At 34.4% G+C, this 19887-nt stretch overlaps 1 protein-coding gene across 50 annotated transcripts in view; it reads right to left on the reverse strand.

Annotated features, from left to right (window-relative positions):
- Positions 1-19887, reverse strand: part of MEF2C (myocyte enhancer factor 2C) — a 184302-nt gene that overhangs the window by 90615 nt on the left and 73800 nt on the right. For 25 of the 50 annotated variants that reach the window (XM_078003792.1, XM_078003774.1, XM_078003783.1 and 22 more), the window contains one exon: positions 13308-13500. In XM_078003792.1, the coding sequence (XP_077859918.1) occupies positions 13308-13361 (54 nt within the window). In that variant the 5' untranslated portion in view covers positions 13362-13500. 50 annotated transcript variants of the gene reach the window in all.

Consider the following 19887-nt stretch of genomic DNA (forward strand, 5'->3'; position numbering starts at 1 on the left):
AAAAAGTCTGAAGATAAAAATTTAATTTTACAATCACAGGATACAGAAAGAATGGGGAGGATCCATGGGTTCAGGATGATTGAGTTTGTTCAGCAAAAATGTATTGAACTTTCTGATGAGTTCAGATTTTCAAAGAATAACCATTTGGAAAAGTGATGAAATCCTCATGCACAATTTGAGACTGGATGGTAGTAATTTAGCTGATTTAAATATGGCTGATGAACTATAATTAATGAGGCCGACTTAATTGATCAATGTTAAGTTTATCAAAAAGTCTCTAGTAAAGTGCCACGGAGTTCAGTACTTTTCCCATCCCAGGAAACATTTTTGTCATTGGTTTAGATGGGGGATATAGGAAGGCAGGCTTATCAGATCTGCATGCAATGTGAATCTGGGTGCTTGAGCAAACCCAGTAGGTGATAGAGTCTATATCCATAGCGCCTTCTACAGTCTTTAGAAAGCTGGGTCACAATCAAGATGACTCAAATGGAGGTAATTTTAAAGTCCACATTCATATTTTTAAAAAAACAATTACAAAAGGTCAGGTTGGAGAAAATTATGGAATTTTGGAAAACAATCTAAAGTTTTAGTGTTCTATAGTGGATATTAATTATCCTACTGATCTTTTTGTTTGTCAGAACCATCTTTGGTAGTGTATTCAGTTCTGAAGGTTACATTTTAAGAAGGCACTGACAAAATTTAGAGCATCTACAGGATGGTAAACAGACTGATGTAGGGTCTGAGAACAATTTTGCATGAGGAACCATTGAGAGAATCTGGAATGTATAACTCAGAAAAAATAGAATTAAAAGTGAAATGCTAAACATTTTCTAAGGTCTGAAGCATATGCCCATGTGAAGAGGCAAAATTAGTAAGCATTGTTGAAAATCATAAAGAGGTTCAAAACAAGGGAAAATCTAGTGATGAGAACTGCCTAAGAGTGGACCTAGTCTCACCAAGCAGGAAGCAGCTCATTTCTGAATATGTTCACATACAGCTGCATATCAAGGAAGGTGTAGAAGGGGTTCCTGAATTAAGCAGGAAGTTGAACTAGAGACCTTTAAAATATTTATTCTAATTTTTAGATATTCTTAATCTATGCCTAGGTATCATAGAGCTTTGAGTTAAGAGTCAATGGCAATATGGTTCACCAAGCATGCACCCTACAGAATCTCCTATGTTTTAGTTACTCAATCCCACCAATACATTATCGCCTCTAGTTTCCATATTTCAAGAAATAAAATAACTTTTTTGTAGCTAGAAGAGACACAAAAGACTGTAAAGAATTAGAGTAGACAACATTAAATGATGGATGTACTGAAAATGCACAGAAAAATAATTATCCAGATTGATAAAATAGAAAATTCACATTATTAAAGAAATTTTAAAGAAGCAGGATATATGCATCATGACTGGGGCAGTGCAATGTAGAAAGAAAAACATAAATATTGAAAATCAAGTCCCAGCTCTGCCTTTTATGAGCTGTATGCCCTTGTGTAAAATGGCTTAACTTACTCGAACCCCAGTTTCCTCACCTGGAAAGTGGAGGTAATAATAGGCATCATATAGAATTTTATGAGAGGTCAAGTAGGGGATATAATACAAGTGTAAATTAACTTGTTAACTGTGAAACACTTTACAAGGCAAGTAGTATCTTCTCTGAGGCACCAGGCTTGGTCGCTTCTTGAAACATACTGTAAAAGACTGGTCTCCTAGGACCTGTCAGCTTGTGTTACCATTATTTACTTAGGTCTAGATTAGAGTGTCTCTCTTAGCTATATCCTAGCTTTTCTTGAGTACCTGGGCCATCTTTTGTTCACTGTTGTAATGTGACATCCAATAATAATACTTGGCTAAATAAATATATGTTGATAGAATGAACAGATATATGAACAGAGGAATTATAGTGTTTTTCATAATTCAAAATGAATAGCTGAAAATAAATTTCTATAGATGCTCAGACTATGTCAACAAGAAGTTTGCTACTAAGAGAGGGCAATTTCACATACTTGTTTTATTTTTTTGTGTGTCATTTTAACTTACAGTAAAAACTTACATTTGGTAAAATTAATCAGGAGAAAAAATGGACTGGGTCAAATTTTGTGTGTGGGTTTGTTGGTGCAAGTGAAGCATATCATATTTCTTATTTTTTTTTTAGATAACAGTGTTGCTTATTTGATGATTTTTTCTAAGAAGCTCAAAGATTTTATAATTAATTATCTCCCTACATTCGACAGTATCTCTTTGAACTTATTCTTTAGCACAGTTTATCATCCCTATTTTTCAGATGAACACTGTAAACAACGACATGAATTGCCTTATCCAAGGTCCCCAAACTTGTCCTAGATGGACTAGAAAACCAACCCTCTTCACACAAAATGCATCTTTCTTTCTGTTTGTCAGTGTTCCTTCCCTCTTTTAGATAACTATGGATTTTAGGGGCTGAAGTTCAGCTCGATATCGACCCAGTCAACTGTTTATTGAGCAATGTGCAGGCACTGTCATTTGTAATGTTACATTAACAACCATCAGAAATTCTGATAAGTACAAGCACAGTAATGTATAACATATTAATTAACGTAAGGACTGCTTTCTAGGTTAAAGTCAAAAAATAATACTAAGAACACTAAATTGAGAGCAAGTTGGTTTCTAGGTTCTGACAGTAAATCAAAGCTACTTTTGTATAGACTCTGCAGCCAACTCTGCCCTCAGACGCTCCGGCCATTCCCACTACAGCCACTGAGAACCACATGCATGCACTAGTGGGCACAAACTAGTTCTATATTTATGGATGTTTATTTTAATTTCATAAAATGGGAAGAATTTTGGTTGGTAGTAAATACAGGTCTGCTTACAGTTAGAATAAAAAAGGTGGGCCTCTGATTTACACAGGCAATGTAAATAACAAGTTCTAAAAACAGAGAAGGAGTCCTGTATCATTTCCTACAGGGTAGGGAAATTAGTTTGACTACTGTGCAATGGAAAGGGCATTTCATAATCTTTCTCCACTCCACACGCCTGCCCCCTCCCTCATCCTCCCAGGCCCGGCCCCATTCATAAAGTCACCCCAGGAGAACTTTCCTGCCATATTAACTATGGTAGTTCTTGCACCTTACAGGAAAGAGTTCTGATAGAAAAGGACTGTTAGAAACGGCAGCTACTCACATCTATAATAATAATTGAGGCCCAATTCCAAATTGCTTCAGACATATCATGAAGGGAAGCAACAAAAATCTCGTCTATGGTTCCCAAATACTTCTTTCCACCAATCAGAATATTTTTAGCCTAATCTTAATTGAACCTTATGGTCCTCAATGAATGGATAATTTTTTATTGTTTTATTTTCACTATTCTTTAACTCATAAATAGTAGTTTCTTTGTTTTAAGACGTGTTTGGGACTCGTATACCCGGCTAATTCTATTTTCAAAGGTTTGAGGTTTTATCATTTTTTTCCCTCCAAATAGAGTCATGATAAATATAACCCTCATTCTGTGAAAATATTTCAGGTCGACTCCTCCTCCTCATCCCCCCACCTAGATAATCTCTCAGTTTCCTCCCAGTTGAGGAAACAGAATGACTAATGAGTGACAGATGGACAGTTCACAGATACAATACACTCTGTAATCCAGGAGCCACAGGTCTTCCTATGTGTTTAAAGGGTTAGGGCTGGAGTCAAGAGTCTGCAACGACAATCTTTAATTGGGAAAAAAGGAAATGCCCTCCTAAATGCTCTTTCTCTACATCCCTTGTTCCTGACAGTAAGTAATGGCACAAGTGTTCTAAAGTATTCCTCTTCAGTTTTATTTTGTTTAATTCACTCTGTCATTAGAAAGGCTTGTGAGCTTTAGGCCCGATGATTACTCTCAGTGGGAGGAAGCAGTGCCTCTGCAGACTTGTGTTCTAGACAAGCGTTCCTTTATACAATGACGGGGCCTGCCATCGTAAATGAAAGGCTCTTTAAAGGGCAGCGAGGGACTCTTTTAAGCAGACTGCTACCACGTGCTTGTAACCCTCCAGCATAACTTGCGAGGATGAGACAGCAGTGTGTTCTGCTGCAAAGGGGACTATTGTCCTCATTACCCTCAAGCAAAGTGAGCCTCGTTTCACTGAAATATAGTAGTATTTCCAAAGAATTTTCAAGCAGTAGTTCCTAAAATTCTGAACATGACAAAAGGATTAAAATAGGGGCTTAGAGTGTGGAATTTAGAACTCTACCAATTCCTCGCCCTAAGTCAACATCCCAAATCCCAAAATAAAACTCTAAATCTTATGCACTGGATGAAAAATAATAAATCACAATTAGATCTAAATTAAATAATCAAATGCACATTAATAAAACGAGTGTTTATTAACAAACTCACAGGAGTTTGAGTTTTAAAATTTGTGACAGCTAAATTCTGATACATTTGTCTACATGAGGAAAAGGAAGAAGGATGACTGAAAATTATTAACTTGATCAGGATTTAAGAGATTTTACTGTGGCCCATTTTAAGGCTTCGGAATGTTTTGCCTTTTGAAAAGAGGACTAACACAGCAGGCTTCACATTTTTTATATGTGCTGCTCAGATCTGCCTGGTTCGTCAAAGGGTTGATTTTCATTCTAAATCCAATCTGCAGATGCAGTCATAAAATAAATACCTCTGTTTCTCCGTATCTCATCTACATAAGAGATATAATTTGAATCTGAGAAGAATCAAATAAACCAGATTAAAATTTGGGGGGCAAAAACATGTTTACTAGTTCAACAAAGCCAAATGTACCTAAGGGAAAGGTCAAAGGATACTTCATTCCCTGCTGAGCAAATGCTCAGGAAGCACATTTGTCTACATTTTCCTGTCATAACAGGAAGAGTGTAACTTCTTCCTTTCCACAATAGCTTAGGTTTTACCTCCTAACTCCAATATTTTCTCCCCCAGGGCCTTCCAAATCAATCCTTGCAAGACAGAAGGCTGTCTCCGTTATAGTTTCCAAACAGTTACATTTGTTGAAATGTTATTTAAATGTTAGTGATTTCTTCAGTTAAACGGTTCCAATTTAAAATTAAAAGTCAAATTTCCAAACATTTAGATTGGTTCTCTAATTCTTATTAATGGTCCAACATATTTCAAAAGAAACACAAATACACATTACATATTATGAAATTTTAATTTATTTCCTTAATGATGTCTAATTTACTTATATTTTTAAAAAATTTTTGCGAAAGCCATTATCCTCAGAAAAAAATAAAAGTTTCCAAACTACCTTCAACAAGAATACATTGGGATGTAAACTTTAAAAATACTTTTACATAATAATTTTTGAAGTAGTTTCATTTTGAACTAAATGTTAAAGAAGTTCAGACTGCAGAGGACATGGCTTTTGAAACAATTAGCATCATGTCTTTTAATCTACAGTTTGGAAGAAACTTCTGGGTTTATGTAGTCTATTTATAATGTAATTATTTTTAGTGTTGGTTTCTCAGTAATACAATGTCACACAGTTGGTGCATTTGCAAAGCTAAAGGTGACTTGTAGCAGACAGAGTTGTGTGTGCATGCATTCCCAGAGGTGAAAGGGGCCATTCAGTGTCAACTTTCTACACAAAATGACATACAATAAATAAAAGCATTAGATTCTTTTAAAATTACTGTTTTAAGTAGAAATTATGTGAGATACACAAATTAGAACTGGAAACAATGAAAACCCTTGAGGCCCTCAAGTTCAAAGAAGAGTGACAGAATTCTACAAGAGACAATTCCTCTTTTCCTTGTGAAAATGTTGGCCTCTCTCAGATTTCTTACCATAGGAAAGTGAATGAATGAGATTGACGGGGGTTGGAGCAGTATCTTTCTGGCAGTAAAGGAGTAGATCTAGCTGACATAAATATAAACTATCATGCACCAAATGGGATAAAGAGTAAATGTGTGGTGTGGCACACTATTGCTGTGATCCCACTACACGGTGGGGAGACTATTTGTGAATTGTTTTCAGAATGCTAAGGGATAAAATGGAAATGAATGGCCTGAGGTCACAGCTGTTAAACGTACATCTGAGCATTCTGCCTACTGCCTTTTTTTTTTTTTTTTTTTTTTTTTTTTTTTTTTTTTTTAAATTTTGAAACTCTTAGAAGTACTATTTGGGTCATTTTCCCTTCTGGTTTTCTTTTTCAACCTCTTCAGTCACCAGCAATTCCAAATCTTTGAATAAAAACTTTTCCCTTGGTAATTTTAAGATTAATAAAAGAATGATTTAACTTATATGCATGAGGAGCTTTTAAGAAGGCATCTCCAATAGGCAGCACTAGACCCTACAATTCAATTCTGACGAGTATGATGTCCTAAAATATGACTATGATCTGCCCTAATTTTATTTAAATGAAATAAGTTTAGTATAATTTTTAATAAAGTGTTGGCGAGGCAGGTAGCTCCTCCCCATTAAGAAATGATACTAAGAAAAAACAATAATCATCATCATTATTGTGAGGTATTCGCAGGCTTATTTTGGATTAAAAGATGGGAAAATCAATTTTTCGCTGATTGAACTTTTTATTCACTAGGTCTGAAAGAGACTCCAGATACTTCTTGATTAACAAATATAATTCTTCTACAGTATTTAAAGAAAAACTTGCAAGTCTGGAAATTCGGTTTGTGGAGGTGGCCAAAAAAAGTGCATTTAGCAGTGGTGACTGCATCTTCTATCTATTCTCCAACTTATGGTCTGGAATTCACCGAAAAATTATTTTTTTGAAGCAATTAATTTGTATTTCTCAATTATCCAGTTAGTCACATTTAAAGAGTGAATGTATCTCTCTTTTAACAAATTTTCTATTAGGTTATTAGAATGTAACTCCCAAATTTAGAACTGTAATTAACTTGGTGAAAACCAGGAAAAAGTAAGGAGTAAAATTTTTTGTTTTTAAAGAGTCCCTTGAGGGAATCTATACATCTATTTTTTTCAGTTTAGTGTCGAATAGACCAGATTTCGTTTAAAAACACATCAGTATGTAGAAACTGTCAGAAGCTGCATCTACACTGAACACATTTTTCCAGCTTTTTTCCTAGTTCATCTTATATAATTTATAATTCATATAAAGAGACTGAGACGGGGACATAAGAAGAGGGGAAGTTAGAAAATGTAACAGCTATGAACTCTGAATTCTTTTAGTCATAAGGGGATTCTTCTGTTCTATTAACAGGAGAATGTTGCTAATTGTCTTTAATTTGTGCTCCAGTTATTGCACTGATAATTACATGAAGTTTTGTTTGCTGGCAAAAACTATTAGTGTTCCAGATCTGATGAAAGAAAACTTAAGACATTTAAATATATTTCTTCCTTAACTTACTATTTTAAGCCCTGTGTTATCTGACAAATATTTAAATGTCTTTTTATAACAAGTTGCAAAAATAAATTTGGGTTTACCTCTCCCGTCCTTCAGAGTAGGAAAGCTGAAATTTTCAAATACAAACATACAAGTAAATAGGTTTAGGCTAAGCATGCCTGATTTATATATATATTTCTTCCTAATATAACAGATTTCTAAATATATTGTTTGTAGAAAGAGTCATATAAGGACAAGACTCATTTAAAAACTGTTAAAGGATCCAAAATTACAGCTAGATAAGACAAATGCATTCAAGTGCTCTATACCACCAAAGGATGACTACAGGTAATGTATCTTACAGTTTGAAATAGCTAGAAGGAGGATATTGGACGTTTCCAAGACAAAGAAATGATAAATGTTTGAGATAATGGATATGCTAACTACCCTGATTTGATCACTATACAGTATATGTATTAAAACATCACTGTGTACCCTATGAATATGTACAATTATTTGTTAATTTAAAAAAATGTAAAGACAAAAGAAATGAAACAAATCCCTCCCCAAACCATCTGTGCATAAAAACAAGTTTGCTGTTGAATGTTTTAAGCCTGCATATATATGCTATTGTAAACTACAATATAAGTGTCACAGAAAAAAAATCTAACTGTTTCAGGAGCATGATTAAAAACTGGTACCATGTGAAAGAGGGTAAGATTATGATTGCCTAACTGATGGAGGTATTTCAAGGGTAAAAAAAAAAATGCCGATTGAGAGACTGAAACTGTAGTGTTAGCATAAGCTGGAAGCTGGTAGTGATAAAAATGGTGAGGAGTAGTTAAAAATAATTTGGTCAGTAACATATATTTGAAAATAGTTCCCACAAGCATAAAATTTAGGAAACGACTTCTCCCCATCCTTTGTCATAAATCCTTCTCTGCAAACGTCCTGTGTGATCTTTCCTTCCTGTCCACAAACTATCCTCTTTGCATCAGCTCGCTCCTGCTCTGGTATCATTCTCTAGCCCCTTGTTAGCTTCTGAAGGCTCCTTTGTGTTTCTGCTCTACCTGTTCCACTTTTCCATCCATCTCCTCAATATCCTTTTAAGATAAAACCCTCATGAAATGAAGATTTAGGTAACATTCTTTGTTGTGCTACACAGCACAAGAGTTGTTTTGATAGAAATCACATTAACTATAATAGCGAATGGTTCAAAGAACCTGAGTCTTAATAGGAATAGCTAATAGGTAAATTTATTGAGCACTTATTAGGTGGTGGGAACTTTACATTTATTTCTTCATTTAATTATCTTAAGGACCTAATGAGAAAGGTACTATTTTTGTTTAATCCTCACTCTAGTGATGAGGGTACTGCTGAAGCTCAGAGGGGCTAAGTAACTTGCTAGAGAGTCATATAGCTAGTAAGTGGCAGAACTGGGACAAGAACCAAGTTTGTATGTCTCTAAAAACCATGCCTCTTAGCCATTTGATTATGCTGGATGCGGTATAATGTAATTGGGAAAAGCAATGACACAAAACCATGCTCTTAGTTATTATATTACACTAGATGCATCATGACATAATTTTAAAGAGCATGATTTGTTTTGTGTTGAATATGAGAGATCTGGGCTCAGATCTTGGTCACTTCCCAGTTTTAACTGTACGATCTTGAGCCAGTTATTTAGAACTTAATAGGACCTTCAAAACTTTGCAAGATCTGGGTCCTGTCTGACATCCAATCTTTTCTCTCATTTCTCTACAGTCATACACCAAGCTCAAGTCCCACTGGTCTTCCTTCATCTCCTCAGTCAAGCTCTTTCCTCTCTTAAGGAGATTTGCAAATACTGCTTCTGGAATGCTGTCACCTGCCTAACTCTGACTCATCTTTTAGCTCATCTTTTAGCACTTCCTCAGGCCTTTTTCCAACCCTGATGTAAATACCTTCTATTATTCTTTCATAGCACATATAAGTGAAATTTTTGTTATATATTTTCATATTTCATGTCTGTTTAATTCAATCAGGGGTCCATAAACTATAGCCTACAAGTGAAATCCAATGTCCTGTTTTTGTCCGTAAAGCTTTATTGGAGCACAGCCACACAGGTTCATTTACATATTGCAGACGGCTTTCAGACTACTAGGGCAGAGTTGAGTAATTGAGACAAAGACTATATGGCTCACAAGGCTAAAAATATTTACTATGTGGTCCTTTACAGAAAAGCTCGCTGACCCCCTAAAGCAGAGGATAAACTGGACGAGATTCTTGTTCACCACTGAATACTTAGTGATAGGTACACTGCAGTCTAGTAACATTTGTTGATTTCACAAATAAATGAATTATTCAGCCATAAAATGGGACTTATTAATAGAAATTAATTGGAATTATATATATATATATATATATATAGTTCTTGGCATATAATTGGTAATTACTTTTATTAGGTTGTCTGAAAATTTCTGTAAGATAAATGAACAATTCATAATGTTATTTTTACATACTTGCTTAAGAAATCCATGATGTTTAAGCTTGAAACTAAAAATAAATAGTTTTTGTAAACTTGGAAATGCCAAAAATTTTTTAAATAAAAAAAGGCTGTCAATTTTTATTCTCACCTAAACTATTTTATGTATTGATGTTTCTGAATTTGAGCTGTTCCCTACTTCCATTATGAAAGACGGCTAAAGTAAAGGTAAAATTCAATTTAAACAGCCATTCTGTTTCACAACAGTTTTATTTCTTAATGATATACAACTTATCACGTCAGTGCTGTAATATTTCATTTCACACTTGAAGTCAGTATTTCTTTTTCTGGAAAAAACATACCTTGTTCTGTGTATAGCTAAATAAACAAGTGCAATGGAGAGCAGTCTTTGACAGCTTTTAAGAAAAGATGACGGCGAGCCATTGAGTGAGGTTCTACTGGACAGTCTACAGTGGGGCAGCTTCAAAGAGGGCAAAGCAGCTAACATTTTTCTTTGCAACATGTGAATACACAGTTGAAAGCAAGCCCAGGTTAGGGATGCCGCTACACATGTTGCAAAGAAAAATGATATGCTGTTTTGGATTTGCTGGTTTTGTTTATTAGAAGTGCCCTACATATTTTAGGCTCTTTCCCAAACGACTCTTAAAGCCGCTCTCATAGTAGGTGAGAGGTGCACAAGACAGGCATTTATATGTAAGATGTTTGAAATTGTCAATAGCCTCTAAAATAATCACTGAAATATATACTAAAACATGGCAGATTTCAATTTTACTAATTCTGTTTAAAAGCATTGAACTTACAGGCCTACTGTATCTAAAGACTGGAGAAAAGAATAAATATATCCTAAATTCTAAAGAATAAAATCAAGAGATCTGTCTTCAGAATTTAAAAAAATGGTAAGTCAAACTAAGCTGAATTTAATAAGTTTTCTTCTTCTAAAGTTATTATGACTTCTAACCTGGATGAGAGTAACAGTCACTGTAGCTGCAACTGTATATAAATAAAGATATTCAATTATTAGCTCAAAAGTAGGATATTAAAAATCTTTTTTTCGTTTTTTTGAGACAGGGTCTCACTCTGTTGCCCAGGTTGAAGTGGAGTAACATGATCACGGCTCACTGCAGTTTTGACATCTCAGGCCCTAGTGATCCCCAAGTAGTAGGGAACACAGCTGCGTGCCACTACCACACCAATTTTTTTTTTTTTTTTTTTTTTTTTTTTTTTTTTACTTTTTTAAATAAGAGATTGCATTTCCCTATGTTGCCCAGGCTGGTCTTGAACTCCTGGGCTCAAGTGATCCACCTGTCAAAAGTGCTGGGATTACAGGCATGAACTACCACTCCTGGCTTTAAAATTCTTGTATCCCTAGAATTCCTGTCATTTGTTACAACATGGGTGAAACCAACTGGAAGACATTATGTTAAGTGAAATAAGCCAGGCACAGAAGGACACATTTTGCATGTTCTCACTTGTGCGGGAACTAATTTTTTTTTTAATTGAACTCCCTGAGATAGAGAGTAGACTGATGGTTACCATAGGCTTGGAACGGTAGCTGGGCATGGAGCGGGGAGGGGATAAAGTAAGGATGTTTAATGGGTATAAAAATAGGTAAAATGAATAAGATCTAGAATTTGGTAGTACATAGGGTGACTACAGTTAATAAGAATTTATCGTATATTTAAAAGTAATTAAAAGAATAGAATTGGAATGTTCTTAATACAAAGAAATGATAAATGCTTGAGGTAGGCACACCTCAGTTATCCTGATTTTGATCACTACACATTGTATACATGTATCAAAACATCACATGTATCCCATATTAAATACAACTCTTATCTACCCATAATAATTAAAAATAGAAATTAAAAAATCTTGGATCCCTGTTTTTTAAAAATAAAGCATAATAAAAGCTCATGAATTCAACCTGCAAAAATTATCTTCTAACTTTGCAAGCAAAACAAGATACAATGAATATCATAAACCTAAAAATTATCTGATGTTGGTAATAAAGTGTAAATGCTCATTCATATGTTTTTGACTGTACTCAAAATTGGTTCTGGCCCAAATAACAAAGTCCAAACAGTGTTACATGATGTTCAATATTTCAGTCTTAATTTCAATTTCAAGCTATAGGCCAATTAAAAAATAGTGGTTTTCTATTGACGCAATTATTGCTTTTTGGCTTGATCCACAGCAAGAAACGATGCGCATGAAAACACTAAAGGAATCCACCATAAATCTTAGTATTATTCACCCTTTAGCTAAACATGCAGCCAAAACTAGTTCAAGTCATGTGTACCTGAAAATATACAATAATTTAGAGGAGTATAAACTTGAAAACCTAAAAGTTTCTCTACTTTTAATAGTATACTGACTTTGATGCAATAAATAATAATTCCTATTCATTATAATTTACTCATGAAACAACATTATATTTAAAAAAATGAATCAATCAGTTCTAGTCCCATTTGTATGTCCAAGAAGACAAAAAGGGACAATAGAGGACATAAGCCTCTATATTTGTGGGGAAATTACAGTCTGGTAGTTGTCCCCGTGGCTACTGTGTAGCCTTTCTTCAGTGTAACTGAGCAATAGGCAAAACATTCTTCTCTTTCACAGTTCAGAAACGTCTTCTCTGCAGGTTCCATGATCCATATGAGATGGTTGGGACCCTGCACTACTCTAATTTCTCCCAGGACCATTATTTAATATTTAATGTTAGACAAGCTATCCAGCTGTCCTTATATAGCCTAACTAAATCCACTCTCCCCAAGTGTGAAGAAAAATAGAGTCAAATTGCAGGCATTCATGATATACAAGTCTTTAATGCTGAACTGAGCATTTGAATGTGTAAAGTCTTCACAACAGATTAATTGTATCACACAGACATTATCACTGGCATTTCAGAAAAAAATTATAACACCATCTGCCTCTATGTTTATCAAATTCAGATTTAAAATGGTATGAATTAACTGATAGTTCTTGCCTATATGTTTTAAGTTATTAATATCTTGTGTGGGTGTTTTCTTTGTTGTTGTTGTCAGCACAATGTTAAAATGTTTGGATGTTCTTCAAAATCTCATTTACTATGAATAAAATTGAAAGCCATTTTTATACAGGATATTTATCCCATATTATAAACCTTTAAGTGAATGACCACAAAAGGTCTAGTTCCCATGAATATAAGGATATCTTTGTTTGATGATGCGTGCAATGTAGCAATGTTGTGCTGATTAACTCTTAATTATCAAACTATTCATGTCACACAAGCACACTTCCCATTTAAAATTTGTATTGAAGTAAAAAGTGAATGATCACAAATGTGTAAACTGTATTTCTGACAAATAAAGTGATTTTTTCTCCTTTATATATAAGAGATTATCAGCACTTTAACTGGCCACATTTAATTAACCCAAACTTCTCTTAATAGATGTTTACAGATTCAAAATATTTTCTGTACCCTTAACATATGTGGAGAAAATATAATTAATAAATAATGATACAAAGAAAGTTTACTCCACTCACCTGTCTGTTACGTTCATCCATAATCCTCGTAATCTGAATCTTTTTTCTCCCCATAGTCCCCGTTTTTCTTCTCTCTCTCGTCCCTGAAATTATGTATTTTTTCCTTCCTTTTCTTTCTCTTTCCTGTTTCCTCCAAACAAATTTCCTTCTTCAGCACTTGCACAGCTCAGTTCCCAAATTCCTGCATTCGTTCCTGCTGAACAAAAAAGAAAAATTAAATACCACTCTAACAGCAAGTCAGTTTCATAAGAACTATCATATTCTAATTTTATCAAGGAAATAGGCTATATGGAGCTAAAGCAATAAAATGAATAAAAACAACTTTTTGTTAAAAGTATATGGTGTATCACAGACAGGAGCATATCAGGTAGGAATGTTTTATTTTTTAATAATCTCATAAGTAATTTAACAAGTCATTTAAGTGATGCTTTTTTAAAGACTAACACTTGAAATGTATTTTTTTTGTAAAAAGTTTCCTAATCTTTTTAATGAAATTAGGTGACAATTTCACCCTTCTGTTATGAAAAATTACCTAAATCAGAGAGTTAATGAACCTTTATGTACCTGTGTATGCTAAGTAGGGCAGCTAATTCATTTCTGAAGGGAAAACAATCTCCTGTTTTGACAGCAGAGGTGATAACGTCCCTCGTTATGCAAATAGGATGGACGATTATGAAAGTGCTGTTTGATATATGTAAATGTCAACTAATTTAAATCTAAATCCTTTACTCTTACTTTAAAAAAATTATTGCTGTGAGAACACCGTAAAAATAATATGGAATATTTAATCTTAGGTTACAAGCATCTATCAGCAGTGAGATCTTTTCTTTTTGAAAGCCCTTAAAGTACATCTTAGATAACAAGAATCAAAAAAGATAAGCATTGATAGAAAATAAATGGTGCAAAATTAAGATTATTCTTCAATTATACCATACTTTTTATAACAGGCCATCCATCCTCTAAATTTAAATATTTACAAACAGACATCACGTCTTTGTGGAGTAAGATACAAAATTGCAGAAGCTTCATATTACATACTGGCGATCTCTGGGTCATGAATTAAAATTAGAGAAATGATCATCAATAACATGAGATAAGCCCAAGAAACCCAGAATATTAAAAGTATGTACTTTACTTGGTTTTAAATTATATCTGAAAATACTTGAACATAATGGAAGTTAATTGCTCTGAAATGTGAAAGTTAACAAGAAAGCATTCCACAATGGTTTCTTCAAGCAACAGCTCCAATTATTCTATTTCGTCTTAGGTCAATGAATGCAACAACTTTACACACTGCTCAGAATTTCCCTGTTTATTTTAGCTGGTGTCTGACAACGGACCTGATAAATTCCCACATGCATTATGTAATGCTAAGCCAATGTCCTGGCTATTTAATAGATTATTTGGCTCCAATTCAAAGTTCTTGGAACAGGAAGGCTGTTACACATTCGGTCTGATCATTAGCTGTCTTTTGATTTCTTTAATTTAATTTCTAAATCCTTTATCACCTTGGGTATCTTTTTTTAGTTTTTGGTGATTATTTAATTGCAGAAGCTATTATGACATAATTAGTTCTGGTGGATTAAGTGCTGCTTAAATACTAAGACTATCCCTTCTCTTTGCCCCATGCCTCTCTGCTAAACTGCAGCTCGGTTCTGCCTCTCAGAATATGTATGTTGAGTAACATTATGACCACACAGTGCTCATCAAAAACTATTGCTCCAGCTGTAATTTTAAATGTTGGAGGTGGTTCAAAATTTTAAAGAGTTGTAGAAATAACACACATTTGACAAATACACATAAAAATGGTTATAACATATTGAAATCACATTAAAATATGAAAAACCTACAAAGCATAATTGCATCATATATTTGATGTTGCTAGACACTGTCCATCTAACTATTTTTAGAAAAAGTCTTAAATGTCACTCAATAGGGCAACTTTCCTGTGTTTCCTATAGTCTTACCTTAGAAGCAAGCAGCATGTTAGAATTGTATTTCCCATGCATGTTTAAGACGCCAAAGATACAAACAAGCTTTCTCTATCACAGAAAGCCAATGCATGAATCCACAGCAAATGCATATAGGACAATTTCCTTTCCTTTCATTGAGCTGAGGCCGGTGGCACTATCGGCTTACAGGACTATGGCTGCCTAAGCGCTTATTCACTTCAAGGTGGAGGGTCAGGGTGAGCAGATTAGAGTGTGGTGATAAGGCAGAAGAGACAAGAATGTCTGCAGATTTTGATTTCAAAATACAAATAACCAAACAAGCAGCGAAACAACTTTGGAGAAAAGTCTCAGAAAGGCAGAGAGAGTTCCTGACGAACCAAACTTAGGAGAGTTCCTCCATATCACCACCCCATATTTCACAACTTTGAATGAGACCATTTTTTAAAAGAGCAGAGCAAGGACTTTAAAAAAAAAAATTCTTAAAACATGCAGGAAAAAAATTTTGCCAAAGAGAATGTGTGTATGTATCTATGCATATATAAGTGCTTGATAAAAATGCCATTGAATATATTCTCTTTTTTGAAATATGCAAAGCAATGTAGAGAGAAGCAAGTTTAAATTTCAATAGGACTAAATTTTTGTTTTCTGTATAAATAAATATTTCTTGAGATATTGCCTTCAGAACATTTCTAAAATGCAAAATTTGGTATGAAGTACACATGCAGAGTAATATGTGGTGATGATGACACTAAGTAACTGGTCATGAAGTAAAGTCTATCATGAAACGTGGTTTAGAACATTTGATTATGGGTCACCACATTTCAAAGCTGTCAGTAAAAATTTAAAGAATCAGGAAGGTCAACAACAGCTCACGCATTGTTTTCTTAGCACATTTTCTCTAACCTAATTTTTATGCAAAAACTATATTATAAGGTCAGTTTCAAGTACTAATTTGTAAGAGGCCTAGAGAGGTGAAGAAAGAGATTATTTAACTTTAGTAATCTGTAAAACTGTTTTGTGTGTATATGAAAAAGGATTGTAATAGCTTGCCTACATGTAGTAAAATTTCAAGTTATGCAGAGAGCTTTCATTATGTACAATCAACCATAAGCTTAACATAATTCCAACAGCCTTGCCGCTACTTTTTTCCACAGGAAAGAAGCATTCTTAGAAAATGACAGAGCTACATATAAATAATCAGTAATTGAAAAAAAAGAAAAAATGTTCTAGTATAGTTACACTCTATAGAGTTACAGTCTTCTGCATTTTTTTTCTTAAAAAAAAAAATGCCAACCCAGATAAAAGAAAACTAAAATGAGTCTGCTTACTAAAAAGGGGAACTTCATTATGGCAGGCTTCTGTTCATTTTGAGTTTGGCATAAGCAGGCAGATGAAGGCAAAGTGGTTTGAGACCCAAGTCGAGAAGAATTTCTTCTGGACAGATGCTAAAGATCATTCTCCCACTGGGCTATCTCATTTACAAACAAGTTCCCTTGAGTGACACATACCTCCCCCTTCCATTTCCCTCCTCCCTCCCTCACTCTTTCTTGCCCTCTTCCTCCCTCTTTCCCTCCTACAAATCTCTCCCAGTAGCACAGAAGAATTTTGACAGAATGGCAGGAAACACGCACACAGACTGGTCAGGGAAGGATATGATGTCAGCAACCACGAACAATAAAAGGTGTAAAGGTGCTTCCTTCCCTAAACTGTTCCAGAAGTGTAAAATGGGAACCAAAACTCTCCACTTCCTTCTCTGAGCAGAACTGTCTGAGTGCGCTGTGCTGCACACCCCACACACAGAGGCCTTGGAGAGGTTCAGATAAGGGACAATGAGGACAATTCAGACCTGGGGCGTGATTTTTAATTTCCATCTTTAAAACACCTGAGAAAAATCCATGTCAACTCTAGGTTAGTGTTTTATTACGATTGCTTTAAGAAATGAAAATAAGAAAACAAAAAAGTTACTTCATTGAAGTAGCAGATATATCTTAATTATTGTTTACCAGGCCTTAGAAAAATCATCATACACAGTTAATGCAGTCATATAATTGGAATTTACCCTTTGAGGCAAATGAAAAATTCTATGCAAGCAAAGAATCAAAATAGATAAATGAAAACTTTTGGTTAAAAAAAAGAATTATGAAAACCGGTGGAAAAAAAAATCAATGCATGCTGGTAAAATATGCTAATCATTTGTTTGCTCCCACATTAAAAAAAAAAAAGATATACTGAGGGGGAAAAGATTCTTACGGTTATTGAGACTCTCAAGGTTCTTTAAAAAAATTCAAACTAGGAACCAAAGTATATAACACAAACTTTGCATCTATAGTGAAACTATTTAATCTCCTCGCTATTAAGTTCTTTCTAACATGGAAATGGCATTCTACATAAGGTTTCTGTAGGAAGAAAACCACATATCAAGTGGATCTGAGTCATCATCAGATTTCAATCATCTTCCCACAACACTTTGATTTAGAAGTTAAACATAACCTTCAGTTATGTGTTTTGATCTTAGAGTGAGACTGCCATGCCACATTAAAAGATGTGGGAAGAAATTAATTCTCTTCTGCTAAACTTATCTTTGCAAAGTATGTATTTTGCTACAATAAGTACAATGCAGTCACTTAAATAAAAACAGCCTATGAATAATGATAAAACATTGAAATATGTGATGCCAGTTTTCAAAAAAAATTCTGGTTTTCTTTTATTCGTATTAGCAAATATCTTTTTCATTGACTTATATTTTCACTAACACTAGCATCCTCAAATAATGTTTTGTAAAAACTCAAAGCTGAAAACTGAGCATACTCTATCACACAACACTCACAACACTAAATAATACTGTTAAATAAATACAAACAGGATACATCGTAAGGGGCAAAAATGATCATAAGCCCAGTTGCTGCAAGCCTGGTATTGCTAAATCAAATAATTAAATGATTCATTATCTTTTTAAGTGGAAAACTTTGGTCAATATGTTACATCTAATTACATTTAACTTTCTATTTTGTGATTTGTTTGAAAAATGTATGAAGCACGCAATTATGTTTTGGTTAAAAGGAACAGGCAGAACTTTTACTTTTTTTCCAATAAGAGCTATTCTGACCTTCAAAAGGTATAACCAGATTAGTACTCCTATAGATGCTCGACTGCGTGATGTCTTGAGTTGAGGAGTATTTCCTTGGCCTTGAAAGTTATCCATTTCTCTGGACTCGGGAAAGGGAACATCACACACCGGGGCCTATTATGGGGAGGGGGGAGGGGGGAGGGATTGCATTGGGAGTTATACCTGATGTAAATGACGAGTTGATGGGTGCTGACGAGTTGATGGGTGCAGCACACCAACATGGCACAAGTATACATATGTAACAAACCTGCACGTTATGCACATGTACCCTAGAACTTAAAGTATAATAATAATAAATAAATTAAAAAAAAATAAGAAAAACCTTAAAAAAAAAAAAGAAAGTTATCCATTTCTCTCTAAGCTTACCATGTATTTTATAAAGGTACCATTACCTTAGCTATGAGGGCAATTTGAGTTTATTTCCAAATCACATACCCAAGACTCATTCTTCTAAGGGTAATAAACGAACAGCTATTCTTTTCCACTAGATAAATACCATCATGCAATATGCCAATTTATTTTCCCAACTTATTCCAATTTAGTATCAATATGATGAATTTCAAATCATCTTCAAGTCTCAGTAACACAGTACCACACATACAAATAATAAATAATGTTGACCATCTTTTCCAGTTCCTCACACCTGCCACGCTCCTTCCTGCCAAGAGGCCTTTGTGTACTATGCAATTCTTTCTGCCTGGATGTTCCTCCTTTCCTTTTGTGCCTCCTTAACTTCTCCTCCCTTCTGTCTCAGCTTCAGTTTCACCTCCTCAGGAAGTACTCCACGCCCTCCAGATGACATCGAATTTCCCTCTCATAAGATCTAAGCACTAAGTCCTTCTCCTTTGTAGCACTTGCAACAGCTGAAACTGTGTGTTTGTTCATCTTCCTCAACATCGGTTATATTTGTTTGTTTCACCTTTTTATCCCCAGTATATACCCTTACTGTCAAACATATAAAAAGAGCCAATGACTATTAGTTGATTGACAATCAATTAAGATTTGTATCTCTCAACTGATGTATTTTCTTTTCTTCAGCTTCTATATTTAATGACTACCACTAAAAATATTTTACTATTTTTGCTTATATAGAGGCAGATTGATAACCTCACTTAATACTTCATATTTATATGGCATCTCCTATGTGGAATTAGAATAATTTATACTGAGAATTGGAAGTTGAATGGATTTTGGGATCAGAAAGAACAGGGTTGGAATTCTAGCTTGGTACTTGGACACTGTGTGACTCCAGAATGATTAATCCCTTGGAACTGTTGTTTCCTTGCCCTACCCATAACTGAAAAAACAATTTTCACTTGTAGGATGGTTATGATCATAAGATGTGGTACTATATGTGAATCCTGGGTACATAGTAGTACTGGGAACATGGCCTACTGCTCGTATGATTGCTTCTGTTTAAAGGCATAAAGTGAAAGTCCTATCATATAGTAATGCTACCAAGCGAACAGTGTGGTCCTTACATTTACCATGAAGATCTCAC

The sequence above is a fragment of the Macaca mulatta genome, chromosome 6, assembly GCF_049350105.2.
Source record: "Macaca mulatta isolate MMU2019108-1 chromosome 6, T2T-MMU8v2.0, whole genome shotgun sequence".
Taxonomy (NCBI): Eukaryota; Metazoa; Chordata; class Mammalia; order Primates; family Cercopithecidae; genus Macaca; species Macaca mulatta.